The following is a 17521-nucleotide window of genomic DNA, read 5'->3' as shown; positions in this document are numbered from 1 at the left end:
ACAAAATATGAGCAAATAATATTTTCCTTTGGCTACTATTTTTGGACAACCAAACTAGTCGTCCTTTTACATTAATTTTTTTGGTAAAAAAATTTGTGTACTAAAAATGTTTTTGTGAGGTTTGATCAGACTTAACAATTCAATTAAACAAAGGAATTAGGACACTTTGATTAAGTATAAGCAGATCCTGCCCGAGGATTTGGTTATGTTCAAATCCATTCTGGTCTTTTTCTACACAATTGATTTATCTGAAACTCTCTCAACTTTTCAAAAGTATCGTTTTTGTTTCTGTTTGTGTGTGTTCTTTTATTTAATTCGAGTGCAAAATAATTTATATTGCACAATTCATTCGAAAAGTAAATCACTTATGTTCATAGAAATTAAATTATAAACCAAAAATGCGAAATGTTACAAATCAAAATTGATGGATTCAGACAAAATATTAAAATCTCAAAATATATAACTTCTTCTAACCTTACAAAATAGGAGGAAATAATATTATCCTTCGGTTTCTATTTTTAGATAACCGAATTAGTCATTTTTTACATTAATTTAAAAGGAAATAAAATTTGTGTACTAAAAATGTTTGTGAGGTTTGATCAGACTTAATAATCCAAGTAAACAAATTTTAAAAATAAATATAATGAAAATTTGGGGCCCATTGAAGCCCAAAATATAGTCCAAAATTTGGCTAGTTCGGTTCTTGCAGTCACCGGCCGAATCAGAGAGACATCAGCCATGGCAAAAATCCGCAAAATGTCATTTGATTCACCAATAGACGCTCATTTCTTGTTTCCTCTGCAATTTCTCCGCTTCTACGGTTTTGTTCATCGATCAAATCAGCCATGGAAGCCGAGGTGATTTCTCGTTCCTGCGTTCATTTGTCCTTCGTAAACTCAGTGTTTAGGAGAGCAATCTGGAACCGTGAATGGATGGATAGTATATTTTTGTGTTTTTTTTTTTAAATTCGATCTCTTATCTGCTTGAATCTGTGTGTTACAGAAACTTGTATGGTCATTGGTTTCTCTGTATCAAAGAGGAATTGGTTCGATAAAATTAAGCTGGTAGCATTATCTTCTGTTCTTTCCGTTTCCATAGACCGTAGATGCTTATGAAACTTGTCTAGACAATAAGGGGAGAAAGCGAACAATGTTTCGGAATTGTAGAAAATAGGGCGGTTCATGGAATTTTCTGTCTTTAATATCTTTCTCAAAGCTTGTTTTTTGCTTTAGTGAATTTTTTTAATAGATTTGAAGTATTATCTGAAATGTTAGGAAACTTGAACGGTGAATTCTTTAAGGATTCCTGGGTGTTTCTGATAAGATTTCATCAATAAGGCCACATGAGCTAGTTAGTAAATGAGAATAATTAGGAAGAGGTTCTGAGTTTTAGAGGCAACGAGTATCTCGGGTTTGGGAGAGTTTTATGGTGATCTAGAATTCACCCTTAAGGGTTCTATGTTTAGTTGTTTGAAATGTTTTCCCTTTGATTCTTTGTTCAGTGAAGAAATAATGTGATTTATATTGAACTTCATGTCTGGCATTTTTGTATTGAATTAGATAATAAAACTGGAAAACTGCTCCTGCTGATTTCCGGTTCCCTACAACAAACCAAACCAGGCACTGATTTACTCGGTACATCGAGTTCCACAGGTACCTCTTTGCTACAATAAGCTCATCTTTATTCCATCACTCAGTATTATTATGTCTTGTAACCATCAAAAGATCATTCTACAGATGTACAAATGCAAAGGGCGAGGAGTCTAATGACTGCGAAAGGTTTGCCAAGTATTACCACGCCCTCTGTCCTGGAGAATGGGTTGGTTCCTTTTGTTTTGGACACGAATTACAGTGCTATTTGTACTTTGATTCATGTAACAATGTGTGTCGCGTATTTTATGCAGGTTGAGAAGTGGAACGAGCAGAGGGAGAGTGGAACTTTTCCGGGTCCTCTTTAAACCAGGCTGTTTTTCAAATCTTGATGAAGATGCAATCAAGTTCATAAGGGCAAATAATGGTACATAGTTTGGGGTCATGTTATGATTGTTGACTAGCTTTGTGTGTGTTTTCCCTTTTGTTTTTTGGAGCTCTAGCCTCTAGTCAAAGTGCTTTCTTGGGATGTATAAACAAGACCGATCAAATCATAACATGGAAATGAGAAGAATCTTGATAGGGTTTGGAATGGAACTACATAATTACGTAATCAAAACTAAAACGAGAATAACTAGTGTAATAATAATAAGAAATGGCTGATATTTATATTTTGATTGGACTAAACTATGCTTCCTATTTTGTTTTAGTAGAAGACGTTCCAATTCGAGACAACTCTTGACACAAAATCAAGTTAAATTTGGAAATACTATTCATTTTCACCTTTTTTTTTATAGTTAATGTATTATACTTAATTTTTTTCCGTAGAAAATCAATTGAGCTAATTATAAAAAACAATAATGTAGAAAAGTAGTCGAATTAAAGTTTTTAATTTTTCTTCCATAAAAGTAATGTAAAATCATAGAAGCTTCGATGATAAATACTCTTAACTCTTTTTGTTTTGTTTTCGTAATTCAATTAATTTTTAATTAAACTCTTATTTATCCTGAGATACATACACTATATACGAAAGTTCATAATTATCACTTGTTTAAATATATCTAAAAGCTAACACTGCTAAGCAAAACATAAAACATGGAAATCTAAAATCTCTCCCTTTGAACGCTACACTTGAATTCACAGGTTCTTCCATTTCTCCCTCCCTCTTTTTTTTTTGTTTGATTTTGATTTTGATTTCTGATGAATATCGAAATTAGCTCGATTGATTTTCTACGGAATAAAGTATAACCAATCTCTTGGAATTTAGTCGCAATCCAGATTTTCGATATTGTTTTTTTGTTCTAATGGCAGACGCTTCAATTCCTGGTTAAACCCTAATTGTAGTTTCTTCGTAAACCTAATATCTTCGTATACAAGTTTCAACACGAAGAAAAACCGCCTTGTGGATACAAGTCAAACAAAGATTGACTTTGATTCTTTTTGTTTTTTTATATATACATTGTTTGTCTGTTTTCGATTACAGAAGTTTCGTCTTCTTGTGTGTAGTGAGTACGAACATGGATTCAAAAGAAAGAGACGATACACAAAGTCTGATCAAGAGTAGGGAGATGCTCTTAAAGCTTCAACAGAAGATTGAGAAAGCCACTTCTGAGCTCAAAGCGTCAGGATCATCCGCTTCAGCTTCACCTGAACTTCAAAATATCTCTCAGCAAATCCAACAACTTCTCGTGATGACGACTAGGAATGATCAAGATCCGAGTAAAGCGACGTCGCATATTCGCGATGGTATCATCATCTGATTGCGATTTTTTTTTGGAGCTAATATTGCTTTCTTCTTCTTTGATTGTAATTTTGGATTCTGCAGAGCTTGACAAGGTGTTTGCTGCTGAGGAAGTTGGGCACTCGTGTGACTTGTGCCAGAGAGATCTAGCATCGGATCCAGAACGGCCTAACGCTTCTTTGCGCAGCTTACAAGAGTCGTGCGTGCTGGCTTGTGGTCATGTCTACCACTTCAAGTGTTTGAAAGGCACCACTCTTGATCTCGATAACCCTTCCTGCATTTTCTGCATTAGTTCCTCCAACTAAATGAACCTTATACATGATCCCATCCTTTGTGGATTACTTCTTGTGTCTTAGATTAGGGAGAGATTTAAGATTTTGTTCTCAAAATGCCAATGGATTTACAACATATCAGAGATTTACTCTGCAATCAATCAGTTTCTTTTTTACATCCCTTCCTCTTGAAAGGCTAAGTAACTTACAAATGCTCTGTATAGAACCATGCCGCATGGTAGCTTCTAGAGCCAGAAGTGAATCATGGCCTGTTCAAGAAACAAAACACAAGTTTACAGTTTCGAATATAATTCAGGCATCTATACCAAGTCAGAAAGAAGGGTGATTACCTCATGAATTGAGTTAAGTGCTCGATCCTCTTCCTCTCGATGGGACACATTTTGAGTTTGATGCAGTTCTGATCTTAAGCTTCTCATCTCTGATTGCATTACATTGAGCTGTTCTCGAATCTCCTTTAGCAAACTCAGATGATCTGCCTTGATGTTTGTATCTCTTGGCGGCTTACTCATTTTTCTTTCGTAGTTACTACTCAACATCTTGCCTCTGACCTGCAATTCTTCCTACATATTAATTAGCACCTGATCAAATCGCATAAGCAAATAAATAGTAGTTCACTATGGAAGATGACTTACATTTCTTTGTTCGAGTTCCTCTTCTTCCGAGATGATTGTAAGGCTCTCCTTCGTCCTTGGAACCTCGAAGATGTCCTGGACGTTTGGAGACCGAATCGGAGACTCTGAAGAAGCATCTTTAACAGAGAATCTATCAGGGTTCTTCATCATCTCCATTATCGAACTGACATCACTCTTGGCTGACTCGAGGATTGTATTGCTGACCTGTGACACCAACGCATGCGACATAGACTCACGCCTAAGCAAAGGGAACTTAGATTCTTTAGGAGCATCTCTTGAGTCTGAAATCTCTCTAACATGGTCATCTATTCTCCTGATCTGTTCCCAATAAGCGTTCAAGTCTTCACGAGGAGATAAAGAACTCTCAAGACCTTTCTTCTCTTCAAAGCTTTCACCATTACTATCAGAAAGAAGGAGGCTTCTCTCAGTGGTCATGCCATGGAATGGGCTCTGCAACAGAAAATATGATATATCTTTGGCTTATATTTATATTCTTCACCAAGTTTTGATTTTTAATCTCGAAGTCAATGAAAACAGAAAGCTTTATATAGCTATTGAATTAGTTTTTCAGTTATGTTAAAGAGTTTAAAATTACCGATAGATTTCGCTTCATCTTCTTCATTTGGTTAACACGAGAAGTATCGCCGAAGAAGATGAGATTTTCCGGGAACTTGTTCTCGATGACGGCTGGATCAGAGCAGCCGAGGCTGAGTAGCTTGCATCTGTAAGCCTGGACCTGAAACTCAAGAGACGCGATCTCCATTTCCTTTTGGTAAATCAGATCTTCAAAGAGCGCGAGAGAGGTCTCGGCATGGCACATCTTCTCCTCGGCCATTCTCTTGTACTGACTAGCCTCCATCTCCAAGGCTGCTTTCTCTCCTTGAAGCCGCAAAATCATCGACAATGCCTCGGAAGCAGCCGATGAAGAGGCTTCGCGTTCAGCGTCAAGTTCTTGATTGATCTTCTGAAGAAGCTCTTGCTGCGCCCACATCGTTTCTCTAACCCCAGAGGTTTCTCCATTGCCTCCCACCCCAAGACTCATTGTCCTCTCCACCATTCTCTCTTCTATTCTCCGATTATGGTTTTGATCTTTGGTCGATGTGCGATTTTACCCTATGCTCAAAAGCAGGAGACGAGATCGAGAATGATTCGAAACGCAGATTAGCTGAATCTCCGATTGAATTTCCCACCTAAAAAGGAGAAATGGCGGAAAATCGGAGAATTCAGATCGAAAGCGAAAGGCTTGATAGATACATCTTAAGCCGACCAAATATTGTCCGAAGTGCAACCGATAGTGGGCCATACAAACGTGCAACAGAGCTCTTTTCCTCTCTTTTTTTTTTGAAAAAAATCGGGAAATCAGTAATGAAATTATATTTTTAATATGCTTTGAGCCTTTGACCTAACTATGATCCAGCCGACAAAGAGTATAAAGCGTATTTATGAATTATGATATGATAATCCTCCAATTTATGACTTAATGATTATTAGCCGAGCTTTACTGTGAGAGAATGCAATGGGCCTTTCGAAACTCTTGCAAAATTTGACTGAATAGATTGGAGGGATGAGCCAGGCCGCCCGTGCAGTAGTGCAACGCATGGGCAACTCGCGAAAGCCCAGATAGCAAGCTATCTTAATGGGCTTTCTCCCTTAAAAAATAGAGTTAATATCGTGTGAGCCGATGGCCCACATATCAGATATTAAACTGATAAGAACAGATACTACACTTGATCTTAGCCAAAAGGCCGAGAAAGGTATGACTTGTACAGAGGCGTGGGCTCATTTTATATACTGTTTCTCTTTTTCTCAAACGCAACTCAAGTTACGATGTGGGACTCATAAAAAAACACAGAGAACCGTATAACTGCACACACAAAGCCTAGTGACTGTCACAATGCCGACATATTAAGAAACTCATAAAACAGCTCCCGAAACTTACCAAGCTGAGTCTTCTTTAAGCACATGGACACCAGTAAGCTCCCTTCTTCGTCTAAGCTCCTAGCTACAAATCCTTTTCCTTCATTGAAATGTGAAGCTCTCTCGTAGAAGGGTCTTCCCCATCCAAAATCCAATTCGTAAGCGTTCTGTTTCGGTAGACCGACGATGCAGAAGTTTGCTGCACAGCTAAAGATCGGATTCTCTTCCCCAGGAACCAACTGATCGAGATCAGGATGTCTCTCTAAGTAGTCAATCGCTGATCTCAAGTACTCGTTGTCCATTTTTCTTATCTCTTCATGAACTTTCTCAACTGTTGTGCTGAAAGGCTCTCTGCGAAAATCACCCATCAGTGATATCGGACGAGCGTGAAAGAGAGTGTTCCCAATGTATCCCTGTGGAAGCTTTGGTTGTAGTCTTGACCTCCCATCGATTATTATATGCAACCTTGCCAAATGTTGTTCACTTAAATCTGTAGGGAGAAAAAGAATGTGTAAAGTAAAAACCTTTGGATTCTCTTAGTTTGTATAATCTAGAGAAAGTTTTACGCTTTTAGCTTCCAGAATCCAACAAGATCAAATTCATTACCTTCATTTGCAAAGCAAGCACAACGCCAGATATGCGCCACCAGAAGTTCATATGTACTGAAGTTACTATCAGCAATCTCTGCCTTAGCTCTAAGAGCTTTCAGTTGGAGACGTGTGAGCTTGAGACTGGCAAGTGCAGAATCAGTTTCAGGATTTGATCTGTAGACCAGGGATTTCACGGGAGGATTATGAAAGGGAGGTGGTTGGTATTCATTGTGAGGAAAGACAGGGGAGGGAGGGTCTCGTGCACGAAGAACAGTGCGGTCGAAGAACGGTTCTAGCTTAACCGGAAGCCCCCGAGCAGTTCTAGACCATGCTTCCATGAAATATGCAAGAGAAGAAGCTGCCCCGAATGTATGGTGTATTGAATTTCCAATACAGATCGCTCCACATTTGAAATATGTAACCTTGCAAAATATCAGCTACCTATCTGTTAGATATTTGTTTATACATAGTCCATGACTCCATGTGCATGTAATGGTCTATACACAATAATACAATAAAATAACATTTGATGATGAAGAACAAGTATAATCTGCGTTAACTAACAGTTCTATTCATGACAATTCACAGTAAACTATGCACTAGTCTGGCCAAATAGGTACTCGAAATTACAAATGTTGTCCTGCAGTACCTCAAATTTCTGAGAACCAATTACAATTCAAGACGCTCTTATGAAAGTTCACCGCAACAATGGCTATTTCTGTTTAGTTTTTCAACATATAACAAAGCATTTCCAATAACAGAATGAGTAACGCTTACCTGAAAGAGAAGAAGAGGTAAAGAGGAGATGTCTGCTGAGTAGTCAAGAGTAGGTACGAGTTGAGAGAGATCCAAACTTTGAGTGAGCAAGCCAATGTCTTTTAGAGTAGAATCAGTCTCAGCCTCCACAAGTAAAACTCCTTCTCCATTGCATCGAACCTCTAGCCTCCCACTCTTATCTACCACATATAAAGATGAGAAAGAAAACAGTGTTTAATGACAAGAGGTCTACATAGGGTTTGATCCAGAATCATCAAAGAATGCATTTTTGAGGAATAAAATCATGAACCCAAAAGAAAAATTGGTTATCTCAAGATGAAAGAAGATGATGGTAGAGGAATCAAGAGGCGAATTTCGAGTCCTACCCTTTTGGAGCCTCCCAGCGGCAGGATAGAAGGGGACAAGAACCTTGCTGAGAGCATCGATGAGGGATTGAGTGTTGGAAAGATTGGAGGAGGAACAAGGGTTGTAGAAGTAAAGCATGCCCATGTGAAATCTCACTTGTATCAGGTCCAAATTGGAAAGCCATAGACTGTGTGTCGGTGTCTCCTCAGCTGGCTTCACGACCGTAGCTTGCTTCACCCGAATTTTCATTTCTCCCAAGGCTCCTCCTTTAGAAGAATTGTGAGTAATAATAGACTGGCTTGAGCTGAAAGTAGCGGAGATAAACTTCAATCAAACCTCTTTTGTTCAAAAATAGTTATATTAATGAAAGCCAATGGAAGGAAGACGAAGAAGAATCTGGAGAAATGCATAGCAGTATTTGAGTTTGAAGATTACACGCAAGTACGCAACCATGAGACAAAGTTTGTTTGGATATGGGCCTAAATCAAAAGTGATAAAAGGTCTTCTATATCTCACATTCTCAATCAAGGAGGGATCTTCAAGGACGCCTCAAAGCCACTGTTTCTGAACCAGAGGGTAAGACAAACATGTTTGAGAGCTTTTTATTCTGGTTTTGGGTTTGAATCTTTGACCATGAAAAACACAGGCGCGAGAGCTCATACGACTACGTATGCCCATAAAATGATGACCGACTATGTTCCTGTCTATGTCATGCTTCAGATTTGACTCGTAACGAACGATTCTTGCAAACTCAAGAAACCGAAACAGAGTCAAGTAGAATCAAAGGATGTGATTAACAACGGTAGATACTTGAACTTTATGATACAAAGAGAATGGTTTGGCTCAGTAAGGAACAAGCACACGAACAGAAGGTGGACCAGATCTCATGTCTTCCAGCAACAGATCCAGTAGCGCCTTGGCTATAGGCCCTTCTTTCCCTGAGTCAGACAAACAAGAAACCATCTTCACTCAGCTAATTATATCATCTTCACTCTAAACGTTTTACATGATCGATCATCTTACCATCACCAATAAATTGTTCATCCCATTGAATCACAGGTCGGATGAGAACTCCACTCCCAAGAAGCATCATCTCATCCGCTTTCTTTCCATCTTGGACTGTCACATCCATCACTTTCACACTTTTAAGCATCCCTTTGCTTACAAGCTGCTCAGCGAGCGTAAGAGTTCTCTTTGCCGTACATCCGCTCAAAACATTATCAAACCTTGGCATCACAAGCTCCTTACCACCGTTAACAACGAACGCCACATTCATGTTTGGACCTTCTGCGATAAACCCATCATTATCAACCCAAATACCCGCATAAGCTCCCTTGGCTTCAGCCTCCATTTGTGAGAGCGCATTAGGGAGGTAGTTAACGCTTTTAACTGTAGCAAACACTGAAGGCTTTATGGGGATCGACGAGGTCACTACCTTGACACCTGTTGAGTTAATAGTGAAGTCCTTTTGGATCACAATGGCGTAAAGAGCTGGTTCGAGACACTGAGATGGAGAAAGGTTGAAATCCCCTGGGCCTGCAGAGAGCCAGTATCTTAGAGACCCATCTCTACACCCAGAAACGCTCACGGTTTGGATGAGAATCCTTCTGATAGTTTCTCGGTCGAATCGAAGTGGGATCTTAGCCATGGATGCAGAACGTATGATACGGTCAAGGTGGTGATCCAGTTCATAAAGATATCTGCTTAGTTGCAAAGAGAAACTGAGATGATTGAGTAATAAGACTAGTTAAGGTTGGATAAGTGAGGTAAAACTCAAAACTGACTGACCCATTAATGATCATGGCTGTGTCAAAGACTCCATGACCACGGTGAACCATGTGATCATCCAATGGAATAACCATTGCTGCTGGATCGGTTGTTATTCCGCCAACAACACTTGAGTACATGGCCAAGAACTCTCGTCCTTCTCTTGCTAGTTTTAGCTTCTCAACAACCTTGGACACCAAACATAGCTCATTGATACGCAATCAACGCCTTTAAACATAGACATATAACAATCATTACGGCCTACATCTATAATTCCTTGACAAAGCACATACTAATGAACATCTTTAGACTCCGGCTAACAAAATGGGAACAGTTTCGAGGGTAATTTTAAGCCATGACGGACAAGTAACAAACAAAGAAGAGAAAAGCAGAAAAGAAGAAAAAACAATATCTAGAAGCATAGAAACGAAAGCTACCTCATTGTTAGATAGAACAGGAACATTCCAGGAGTGAGAGCTCGAATCTGTCCAGAAAAGAATTCAGATCATTGTTTAAAGTCATTCAACAATTCGAAGAAACATAGAAACGAAAACGACCTCGTTGTTAAAAGTCATTCAACAATTCGAAGAACAATTTGTATTTTTTAGTTGATTTTCTTTTCAGGATAATCTACATTCTACAGTGACTAACATTACAAATGATCTAACTAATCGCAACCCAGACGACAAGACCAAATTAAAAAATATATTTTAATTAAAAAATGAAAAAGGAAAGTATTATAATATAAGTTACGAGAACCAGAACACTTGAGAATCCTTGTTCCTCGAGCCAACCGACGCGGGAATCGAAAGCCATCTCCTGAAGAATATGGAACTTGAGATAAAGACCGGAGATTCCAAGTGTCAACTCCCAACCCCGGCGAGAAACCGGCGATGGGCTTTGGGAAACAAACGATAAGAGACGTCATCAGCAATCGCGATTTACTTTGCAAGGAACAGGCCCAATAACACCATTTTAAGAAATCTTTTTCGGCCTATTAGCCCAACTCGCATTTCACATCAGAAGAATTCGCTTAGGATATGAATCTAAATGTTGGACTATACGATTGGCGGGATGAGCCAGGCCCGTGCTGTAGTGCAACGCATGGGCGACTCACGAAAGCCCAGATAGCAAGCTATCTTGGTGGGCTTTCTCCCTTAAAAAATAGAGTTAATATCGTGTGAGCCGATGGCCCACATATCAGATATTAAACTGATAAGAACAGATACTACACTTGATCTTAGCCAAAAGGCCGAGAAAGGTATGATTTGGTCAGTGGCGTGGCCTCGTTTTATATACTGCTTCTCTTTTCTTTCACTCTTATGTTGTTAGCGATGTGGGACTTTAGAAGAGTAAGAGTAAGATCAAACAAAACCCTCTTGCTCTTTTAGCGGGTTTTCCACGACGCCTAATCGACGATAGTCTTAAGCCTGAAACCATTGAAATTTTAGAGAGAAAGTAGGTTTTATTTTCTGCTTACGTTGTATAGCTGAGTGAGAGCTTCACATTGACAGATCGAAACAAAGTAAGCCAACTTCGCGATTTTCCACTACTGTGGTCAGTTTTTCCATCCGTAATTGATCTTAGATCATTCGATTTCATTCGATTTCATTCGATTTCTTTGTTGAATCGGCAATTTTGGAAAGACGTGCTTTTCTTGTTCTTTTGAAACGAGATCACATGTTTTGATAAATCGAAGATTTGTCAATTTTTAGCTGAAAGTCTGAGAATATTTTTGGCTTTTCTGAAACAGATTTTGACCGGAAAAGTATTCGGAATCGGCAGCGGAAGAAGATAAAATTGTTCATCCTAGTCTTGCCATGGTATACATTTATGTTTCTACGTCGTTGGTTTAGTTTGGCGGGTTCGATTTTCTTTATACAGTAATCTTTTCTTCCATCATTCTTAATCTGGAAAGTTACGAGATTTTGCCCTTCTTCTTAATTAGGTTTCTGAGCACATTTTGTTCCGCCATTTTCACTGTTCGTCAGGAGTTTGCTATACTCAATCGAAAAATTTAGATATGGCCATGCATGTTGGTTGTAGGATTGATTAGTCTGCGTAATCTTGTTTGCAGGCCATGTATATTCGTGTGAAGCGCATGAAAACCACTTACTTTATCCAGTGCGATCCAACAGAGACTGTTTTGGATGTTAAGCAAAAACTGTTTGCCCTCATTGAGCAACCAGCTAGCAATCAGCGTCTGGTCTTGATGACTACGGAAGAAGTGTTAGAGGATTCGAAATCTCTAGCGGAGCAGAAGGTATCAGACATTTGACTGTCTCATAAATTTGATCTTTCCAGCCAATGTTGGGGAATGAATAACAATTCTCAATTCTTATTCAAGTTTAAAGCAGGACTATCTTAGTCATATGGAAACTGCCACCATTTGTGTATTTTAAGTTATAAGCTTGTCACCATATTCTTTTGGTTGTTCAGGTTGAGAATGATGCAGTCGTTGCTCTGACTTTGAGGAAAGGTATCCCTCATTTTCCATTGCTCCTTGTCTTATTTTGATAATTTCAACACCTTGTTGGTATGTAGGTAACATGGATTTGTTGTAATGGCGTATACGTCTTGGTCAACTAGTAATCACAGTTTTTATATGTTTCTTCGGTCTGTGAACCTTCAAACTTAATTGTTTTGTTTTTAGGCTAGTGAAACATTGCAGTCTCTAAAACCTTTCTTGGTTGGATATACCTGAATGTGATTCCTGTTTATTTCCCATCCGTCTTATTATTTAGCTTTCATTGATTACACACACAACTGTCGAGTATTCGGTCTTTGCATCTATAAAGCTATGAATGGCATGATGACTGTTTCTAATTCTTTTTTCTGCAGATGATAACGAGTTTGAGGATGTCAACATTGCACAGCCCACCGACTTCTCAATCTCATGAAGAACTTTACTTACTGGCTGTATCAGGAAAAACCTTTGCTTCAACAAGAGAAGTATTGATTCAAACACAAGGAGGAGTCTATAAACGCCTGAAGTTGTGTCTTTGTCTCTGCTTGTGTCAACGCCTATTTAGTTGTTACAGACTATTGTTGTAAGTAAAGATATTGAGATGTTGAAGTGTGATTGCAACTTGCAAGATTAATAGTTTTCAGTGAAGTTATGGACGCATAATCTTTCATGCTAGTGAATTACAACGTTGAGCTAGATCTCTTCTTACAGCCCTCGTGAGTCAGCCTTGAAGGACCAGACATTAACTCAATCTGCAGCAAGCAAGAGGGTATTTTTTGGAGTCCAGAAAATGTGGACGCATCCTGGCATCAAAGAATCAGTGTTCTTGTTGGTTCACACGAGCCGAGGTAGCTCCATTTGCCTTTTCAGATTGTGCTTTGGGCGAGCAAGGCTTTTTGGCTATAAAGCTTAGAAGTACGAAATGACGGAAAAACCAATGGGGGTGACGAAACAAGGAAATAAAAAAAAAACAAATGTAAAGGATATAACTGTAATTTACATGTGTGTCTGGTTCGGAAAAAAAAAAAAGAGGAATAAGACCTAATTATTAAGAGAAGGGATTGTGTCTCATTTCTCGACTTCTTCTTCTTCTCATCTCAACCCTTTTCTCCTCTTCTTCGCTAACGGCAGGAGAGAGAGAGAGAGAGACGCACAACGCCGATACCTCTCCGTTGATTCTCTCCGAATCTCGGATTCAGCGATTCATCGTCGCTGAAAAAGCTTCTATCTTCTCTTCTTTCTCGTCGATTTTTGTGGAGATTCGATTCGATCTCGGCTGTTTAGATCGAGGTATGCAGCAGGGCGATCAGACGGTGCTGAGCTTGAGACCTGGTGGCGGTCGAGGAAGCAGACTCTTTGGTTCCTCTTCTTCTTCTTCGTCTCTCTCTTTTGGCTCTCTTTCCTCTTCGGATCTACCTCTCCTTCGCCCTCATGGCGGTGCTCCTGCTTCCTCTTTTTCCTTCAAGGTACCATCATTTTTGGGCGCCAAAGCTCCCCTGTATATCTGGATCTAGCTCTTCTTTTTCATGGGATTTACATTTTTCTATTCTTCTATCTGGAAATGGTTTTGTTGATCTCTGGTGTATTAGCGTGAGCTTCTCGGGAATTCTTTCACTCTCACTTTATCCAATTCCGGGTTTATAGCTATTGGAAACCTTTTCATTTGGCATTACAGTTTGGTATATTGCTGATATGTCTGAATTGGCTGAAAGGTTTTTGATTTGCGATTTTCACTGGCCTTATGCTGTAAAATTCCTACTGAGCTCATGTCTCTGCAACATAAAGAATTAAACTTGTTTGTCCTGATTCTTAGCGGCGCACGCAAGTATGTGTAGCTGCTGTAAATATGGACGTAGAATGATATGTAGGCTTTTAGGTGGGCATTTTGTAAGCTGCTATTTGCTCATAAAGGACCTATTGACATTTCTTGCAGTATTTTAGTTCATCAATTCTGCTTGGTTTTTTAGCTGAGCATTGTTGTTTCTTTGTCTCCTTCGAATGTCACTTCTTATATGTTTTTGTGAGTTGAGTGTCAGCTAATGAAGATTCTTCCTGGGTTATGTTAATGTTTCAGGGTGGGGACTCTCGGTTCGATGGCCGTGAACGTGTGAAGTACACCCGTGAGCAGCTCCTGGAACTTAAAGAGGTGATTATCTTAGTTATTAAAATCTAGAATCAAGACCAGAATAGTTTGTGTTTTTCGTTTTTGTTCTTCTTATTTGAGGTCACTAACGTTTCTGCATATTTCCAGACCGTTCAACTCTCTGATGAAATTCTGAAAGTCAAACGGGATACTGAGACAGAACTGTTTGGTGAGGCGGAGACTTGGGCACGTGGGGAAAGTGTCGCAAGCAACCTGGTATAGATTTGTTGAACTTTCACTTTTGCATTGTATCCTCCAACATGAAGTTTCATGAGTTCTGACACGGATCTGTTATCTTAATGCTCTAGGTTCCGGTGCAATCTCCAGGCCGTTTTTCTGAGCCAGACACTCGCGATTGGCGCAGCCGTTCTGCTGCTCAAGTACCCTCTGGGGAGGAAAGGTCATGGGAAAACCTCCGTGAAGCTAGAGATTCCAGGTATGTTGAAGCGGGCCTATATAATCGTCAAGACCAACTTAATTCCCAGTTTTCGAGGGCGCAAATATCCTCCAACCAAGGGGTAATTGGTTAATAAATTTATGTTTTTTTCCCTCTTGTTAGTCCTTTTCATTTTGGCATGATTTATTTACTTTCTTACTTTACTTGTATATCGTGTGGAAACCAGGGTGGACCAGCTCCTGTCCTCGTCAAAGCTGAAGTTCCTTGGTCAGCTAGAAGAGGAAACCTTTCCGAAAATGATCGTGTTCTGAAGACTGTGAAAGGGTAATGTCTTTTTAGACAGTTATTGATGGTCTAGACTTTTGCATCATTTTCCTTTACTGCCAACATGAAATCTTTTTATATCGTGCTTGCACACTGACAAAGATTATACTTTTCCTGTCTAGGATACTGAACAAGCTAACCCCTGAAAAGTATGATCTTCTCAAGGGCCAACTTATTGACTCTGGCATCACATCTGCTGATATTCTTAAGGTGTGTACTATGTCTCAAGCGTAGATGAAGTCTTATTCCAATCATCTAGGCTGTTCACGTAGCTAACCAGTGTTCTTTTCTTTCATTTTGTAGGGTGTGATAACCCTGATTTTTGACAAAGCTGTCCTTGAGCCGACGTTCTGCCCTATGTACGCGGAACTGTGCTCTGATATCAACGACAAGCTGCCTACCTTCCCACCTGAAGAGCCTGGGGCTAAAGAGATTACATTTAAGAGGGTTCTGCTGAATATCTGTCAAGAGGCGTTTGAGGGCGCTGCCAATTTGAGGGAGGAGCTTAGACAGATGAGTGCTCCAGATCAGGAGGCTGAGCGGAAGGACAAAGAAAAATTGTTGAAGCTCAAGACTCTAGGAAATATTCGTTTGATCGGTGAGCTTCTAAAGCAGAAGATGGTTCCAGGAAAGATTGTTCATCACATTGTTCAGGTTAACTCCTATAAGTTTACACATATTCTAAGACAGTTGTTGTTTTGGTATATGTATTTTACCTTTCTCATTTTGCTCTGAGCATAGGAGCTTCTGGGAGCCGATGAGAAAGCGTGTCCAGCAGAGGAAAATGTTGAAGCTATTTGTCATTTCTTTAAAACTATTGGCAAACAACTTGACGGAAATATGAAGTCAAAACGGATCAATGATGCATATTTCAGACGCCTGCAGGATCTGTCAAAGAATCCTCAGTTGGAGCTGCGTCTGCGATTCATGGTTCAGAATATCATAGACCTGCGCTCCAATGGCTGGGTACCCAGGCGGGAAGAGGTATTTTGGCATTAAAAAACTCATGCCTCAGTTTTTTTAGTTACAAGGTTGAGACTTTTTTGCTGCTCCATTTTGTAGCGATTCTAACGTTCTATTTACATTGCTTGTGCAGATGAAAGCAAAAACTATAACCGAAATCCATTCTGACGCAGAGAAGAATCTTGGTCTCCGTCCAGGTGCCACTGCAAATATGAGAAAGGGCATGGCTTCTTCTAGTAGTGGGCCTGTGAGTCCTGGCCCTGTCTACCCTGGTGGGCGACCTGGTGCAGGTGGCTTGATGCCCGGGATGCCTGGGGCGCGAAGGATGCCCGGGATGCCTGGGGCGGACAATGATAACTGGGAGGTACCCAGGTCAAGATCAATGTCTAGACGCGATGGGCCAGGACCTTCTCCAGCAATGAGCAAGTCGACCTCAATGAACACGAGGCTCTTACCTCAAGGCAGCAGCGGGTTTATGAGTGGTAAGACAAGCGCCCTGTTGCAGGGCAGCGGTTCAGTGTCGCGCCCACCTTCCATATCAGAATTTGGGCGACCTCAAGCGGCAGCTGCACCTCTGAACGTACCAGTTCCGGTGGAGAAACCGCAGCCTAGTGCTCCCAAGTTGAGCCAAGAAGTGTTCAAGAGAAAAACAAAGTCGCTTCTCGAGGAATATTTTAGTGTCCGACTTCTGGATGAAGCTCTGCAGTGTGTGGAGGAGCTTAAGTCGCCTTCATATCATGCAGAGTTTGTGAAGGAAGCAATTTCACTGTCCCTTGAGAAAAGCCCGCCTGTTGTTGAGCCAATTGCTAGACTCTTGGGGTATTTGTTATCAAAGAATGTGGTGACACCCAAGGATATTGAAACTGGGTTCTTGCTGTATGGTGCTATGCTGGATGACATTGGAATCGATCTTCCTAAGGCGCCAAACAATTTTGGTGAGATTGTAGGGAAGCTGATTCTCGCTGGTGGTGTGGATTTCAAATTGGTTAGAGAAGTCCTTGGGAAAATGGAGGACGATAGGTTCCAGAAGGCGGTGATGGATGCAGCTGTACACATCTTGGAGTCAAGCGAGCAGGGGAAGTTCCTTTTGGCCTCACAGGCTGCAGACATCGAGGCTTGTCGAAATCTGTAAAGGAACCAATGCTTTACGATTTTGCTCTCTAGGTCAAGGCTTGGGCGATGAATGTTTGTGTTGTAAGCTTAAAGGAGGAGGAGTAAAGGAGAGTCTCAGAACTCAAAGATAGTTTCCAACAAGAAAACTTTGGGGTTTGCTCTTCTTTAAGCTCTTTCATTATGACATTATTCTCTCACCGCTTCTTTGTTTTGTTGTGGGAAAGTGTTCATTTCCTCCTTTTTCTTTTGTATTCTTCTTTGACATCTCTTTTTGTTTCCTTTTTGACCTTTGCATTTTTTGTTTTACGGTCTCAGATATTATTCAGTTGATTGTTGTTCAGACTTGAGACCCCTATAAACTCAGATAATTTTACATTGGAAATGTTTGATCATTGTCTCTTTCAATTAGCTGAGCTTTAAAGTAGTTAGGTGAATCCATGCGATTAATGAAGCTTGTTATTAA

At 40.1% G+C, this 17521-nt stretch overlaps 6 protein-coding genes, 1 long non-coding RNA gene and 3 other non-coding genes across 14 annotated transcripts; 5 read left to right on the top strand and 5 right to left on the bottom strand.

Annotated features, from left to right (window-relative positions):
• Positions 1 to 733: 733 nt before the first annotated feature.
• LOC112086799 lies at positions 734 to 2169 on the top strand. Its single transcript, XR_002899654.1, has 4 exons — positions 734 to 857; positions 1560 to 1652; positions 1737 to 1818; positions 1904 to 2169. It is a non-coding gene; the product is annotated as an uncharacterized LOC112086799 (long non-coding RNA).
• Positions 2170 to 3085: 916 nt separating this feature from the next.
• On the top strand, positions 3086 to 3657 carry LOC18016441. Its single transcript, XM_006401101.2, has 2 exons — positions 3086 to 3335; positions 3415 to 3657. Exons 1-2 carry the CDS (start codon positions 3107 to 3109, stop codon positions 3633 to 3635), a joined length of 450 nt encoding a protein of 149 aa, XP_006401164.1. The 5' UTR covers positions 3086 to 3106; the 3' UTR covers positions 3636 to 3657.
• A 22-nt stretch (positions 3658 to 3679) lies between these two features.
• LOC18016439 (probable myosin-binding protein 6) lies at positions 3680 to 5428 on the bottom strand. Of its 2 annotated transcripts, XM_006401102.2 has the most exons (4): positions 4851 to 5428; positions 4256 to 4705; positions 3953 to 4171; positions 3680 to 3871 (listed from the first exon to the last, which is right to left on the bottom strand). In XM_006401102.2, the coding sequence occupies exons 1-4, from the start codon at positions 5310 to 5312 to the stop codon at positions 3848 to 3850; spliced, it is 1155 nt and encodes a 384-aa protein (XP_006401165.1). In that variant the 5' UTR covers positions 5313 to 5428; the 3' UTR covers positions 3680 to 3847. The 2 variants fall into 2 exon arrangements, with proteins under 2 accessions (XP_006401165.1, XP_024012274.1); XM_024156506.1 differs by having other exon boundaries at positions 3702 to 4171.
• Positions 5429 to 5814: 386 nt separating this feature from the next.
• Positions 5815 to 6013, bottom strand: LOC112086972. Its single transcript, XR_002899821.1, has one exon. It is a non-coding gene; the product is annotated as a U2 spliceosomal RNA (small nuclear RNA).
• Positions 5828 to 8589, bottom strand: LOC18016438 (shikimate O-hydroxycinnamoyltransferase). Of its 2 annotated transcripts, none has more exons than XM_006401100.2 (5): positions 8320 to 8589; positions 7905 to 8188; positions 7540 to 7718; positions 6779 to 7184; positions 5828 to 6662 (listed from the first exon to the last, which is right to left on the bottom strand). In XM_006401100.2, the coding sequence occupies exons 2-5, from the start codon at positions 8131 to 8133 to the stop codon at positions 6145 to 6147; spliced, it is 1332 nt and encodes a 443-aa protein (XP_006401163.1). In that variant the 5' UTR covers positions 8134 to 8188; positions 8320 to 8589; the 3' UTR covers positions 5828 to 6144. The 2 variants fall into 2 exon arrangements, with proteins under 2 accessions (XP_006401163.1, XP_024012293.1); XM_024156525.1 differs by having other exon boundaries at positions 8401 to 8530.
• A 68-nt stretch (positions 8590 to 8657) lies between these two features.
• On the bottom strand, positions 8658 to 10910 carry LOC18016437 (D-amino-acid transaminase, chloroplastic). Of its 2 annotated transcripts, none has more exons than XM_006401099.2 (5): positions 10405 to 10910; positions 10089 to 10135; positions 9673 to 9839; positions 8908 to 9584; positions 8658 to 8822 (listed from the first exon to the last, which is right to left on the bottom strand). In XM_006401099.2, the coding sequence occupies exons 1-5, from the start codon at positions 10577 to 10579 to the stop codon at positions 8728 to 8730; spliced, it is 1161 nt and encodes a 386-aa protein (XP_006401162.2). In that variant the 5' UTR covers positions 10580 to 10910; the 3' UTR covers positions 8658 to 8727. The 2 variants fall into 2 exon arrangements, with proteins under 2 accessions (XP_006401162.2, XP_006401161.1); XM_006401098.2 differs by having other exon boundaries at positions 10411 to 10910.
• On the bottom strand, positions 10721 to 10916 carry LOC112086862. The gene has a single exon (XR_002899716.1). It is a non-coding gene; the product is annotated as a U2 spliceosomal RNA (small nuclear RNA).
• Positions 10917 to 10974: 58 nt separating this feature from the next.
• On the top strand, positions 10975 to 12790 carry LOC18016436. Of its 2 annotated transcripts, none has more exons than XM_006401097.2 (5): positions 10975 to 11176; positions 11405 to 11474; positions 11729 to 11914; positions 12091 to 12130; positions 12493 to 12790. In XM_006401097.2, the coding sequence occupies exons 2-5, from the start codon at positions 11472 to 11474 to the stop codon at positions 12549 to 12551; spliced, it is 288 nt and encodes a 95-aa protein (XP_006401160.1). In that variant the 5' UTR covers positions 10975 to 11176; positions 11405 to 11471; the 3' UTR covers positions 12552 to 12790. The 2 variants fall into 2 exon arrangements, with proteins under 2 accessions (XP_006401160.1, XP_006401159.1); XM_006401096.2 differs by having other exon boundaries at positions 10998 to 11208.
• A 399-nt stretch (positions 12791 to 13189) lies between these two features.
• On the top strand, positions 13190 to 17450 carry LOC18016969 (eukaryotic translation initiation factor). The gene is made up of 9 exons (XM_006401095.2): positions 13190 to 13584; positions 14193 to 14264; positions 14370 to 14477; positions 14570 to 14779; positions 14885 to 14982; positions 15105 to 15192; positions 15286 to 15636; positions 15724 to 15966; positions 16079 to 17450. Exons 1-9 carry the CDS (start codon positions 13411 to 13413, stop codon positions 17075 to 17077), a joined length of 2343 nt encoding a protein of 780 aa, XP_006401158.1. The 5' UTR covers positions 13190 to 13410; the 3' UTR covers positions 17078 to 17450.
• On the top strand, positions 13939 to 14044 carry LOC112086991. Its single transcript, XR_002899840.1, has one exon. It is a non-coding gene; the product is annotated as a small nucleolar RNA snoR103 (small nucleolar RNA).
• Positions 17451 to 17521: the final 71 nt, after the last annotated feature.

The sequence above is a fragment of the Eutrema salsugineum genome, unplaced genomic scaffold, assembly GCF_000478725.1.
Source record: "Eutrema salsugineum unplaced genomic scaffold, Eutsalg1_0 scaffold_2, whole genome shotgun sequence".
NCBI lineage: Eukaryota > Viridiplantae > Streptophyta > Magnoliopsida > Brassicales > Brassicaceae > Eutrema > Eutrema salsugineum.
The sequence above is the reverse complement of the archived record's forward strand: the minus strand, read 5'-3'. Positions and strand labels throughout refer to the sequence as shown.

Coding starts and splice junctions, on each gene's coding strand:
- LOC18016441 (XM_006401101.2), top strand. CDS start 3,107: ATGGATTCAAAAGAAAGAGACGATACACAAAGTCTGATCAAGAGTAGG. Junction 3,336..3,414: donor GACGTCGCATATTCGCGATG/GTATCATCATCT, acceptor TGGATTCTGCAG/AGCTTGACAAGGTGTTTGCT.
- LOC18016438 (XM_006401100.2), bottom strand. CDS start 8,133: ATGAAAATTCGGGTGAAGCAAGCTACGGTCGTGAAGCCAGCTGAGGAG. Junction 7,185..7,539: donor TACCTCTTCTTCTCTTTCAG/GTAAGCGTTACT, acceptor ATATTTTGCAAG/GTTACATATTTCAAATGTGG. Junction 6,663..6,778: donor TGCTTGCTTTGCAAATGAAG/GTAATGAATTTG, acceptor TTCTCCCTACAG/ATTTAAGTGAACAACATTTG.
- LOC18016969 (XM_006401095.2), top strand. CDS start 13,411: ATGCAGCAGGGCGATCAGACGGTGCTGAGCTTGAGACCTGGTGGCGGT. Junction 14,265..14,369: donor AGCTCCTGGAACTTAAAGAG/GTGATTATCTTA, acceptor GCATATTTCCAG/ACCGTTCAACTCTCTGATGA. Junction 14,478..14,569: donor AAAGTGTCGCAAGCAACCTG/GTATAGATTTGT, acceptor TTAATGCTCTAG/GTTCCGGTGCAATCTCCAGG.
- LOC18016437 (XM_006401099.2), bottom strand. CDS start 10,579: ATGACGTCTCTTATCGTTTGTTTCCCAAAGCCCATCGCCGGTTTCTCG. Junction 10,136..10,404: donor TCTCAAGTGTTCTGGTTCTC/GTAACTTATATT, acceptor TTTTCTGGACAG/ATTCGAGCTCTCACTCCTGG. Junction 9,840..10,088: donor CTGTTCTATCTAACAATGAG/GTAGCTTTCGTT, acceptor TTGGTGTCCAAG/GTTGTTGAGAAGCTAAAACT.
- LOC18016439 (XM_024156506.1), bottom strand. CDS start 5,312: ATGGTGGAGAGGACAATGAGTCTTGGGGTGGGAGGCAATGGAGAAACC. Junction 4,706..4,850: donor AGATGAAGCGAAATCTATCG/GTAATTTTAAAC, acceptor TTTCTGTTGCAG/AGCCCATTCCATGGCATGAC. Junction 4,172..4,255: donor AGGAACTCGAACAAAGAAAT/GTAAGTCATCTT, acceptor GAAGAATTGCAG/GTCAGAGGCAAGATGTTGAG.
- LOC18016436 (XM_006401097.2), top strand. Junction 11,915..12,090: donor AATCTCTAGCGGAGCAGAAG/GTATCAGACATT, acceptor TTGGTTGTTCAG/GTTGAGAATGATGCAGTCGT. Junction 12,131..12,492: donor TGCTCTGACTTTGAGGAAAG/GTATCCCTCATT, acceptor TTTTTTCTGCAG/ATGATAACGAGTTTGAGGAT.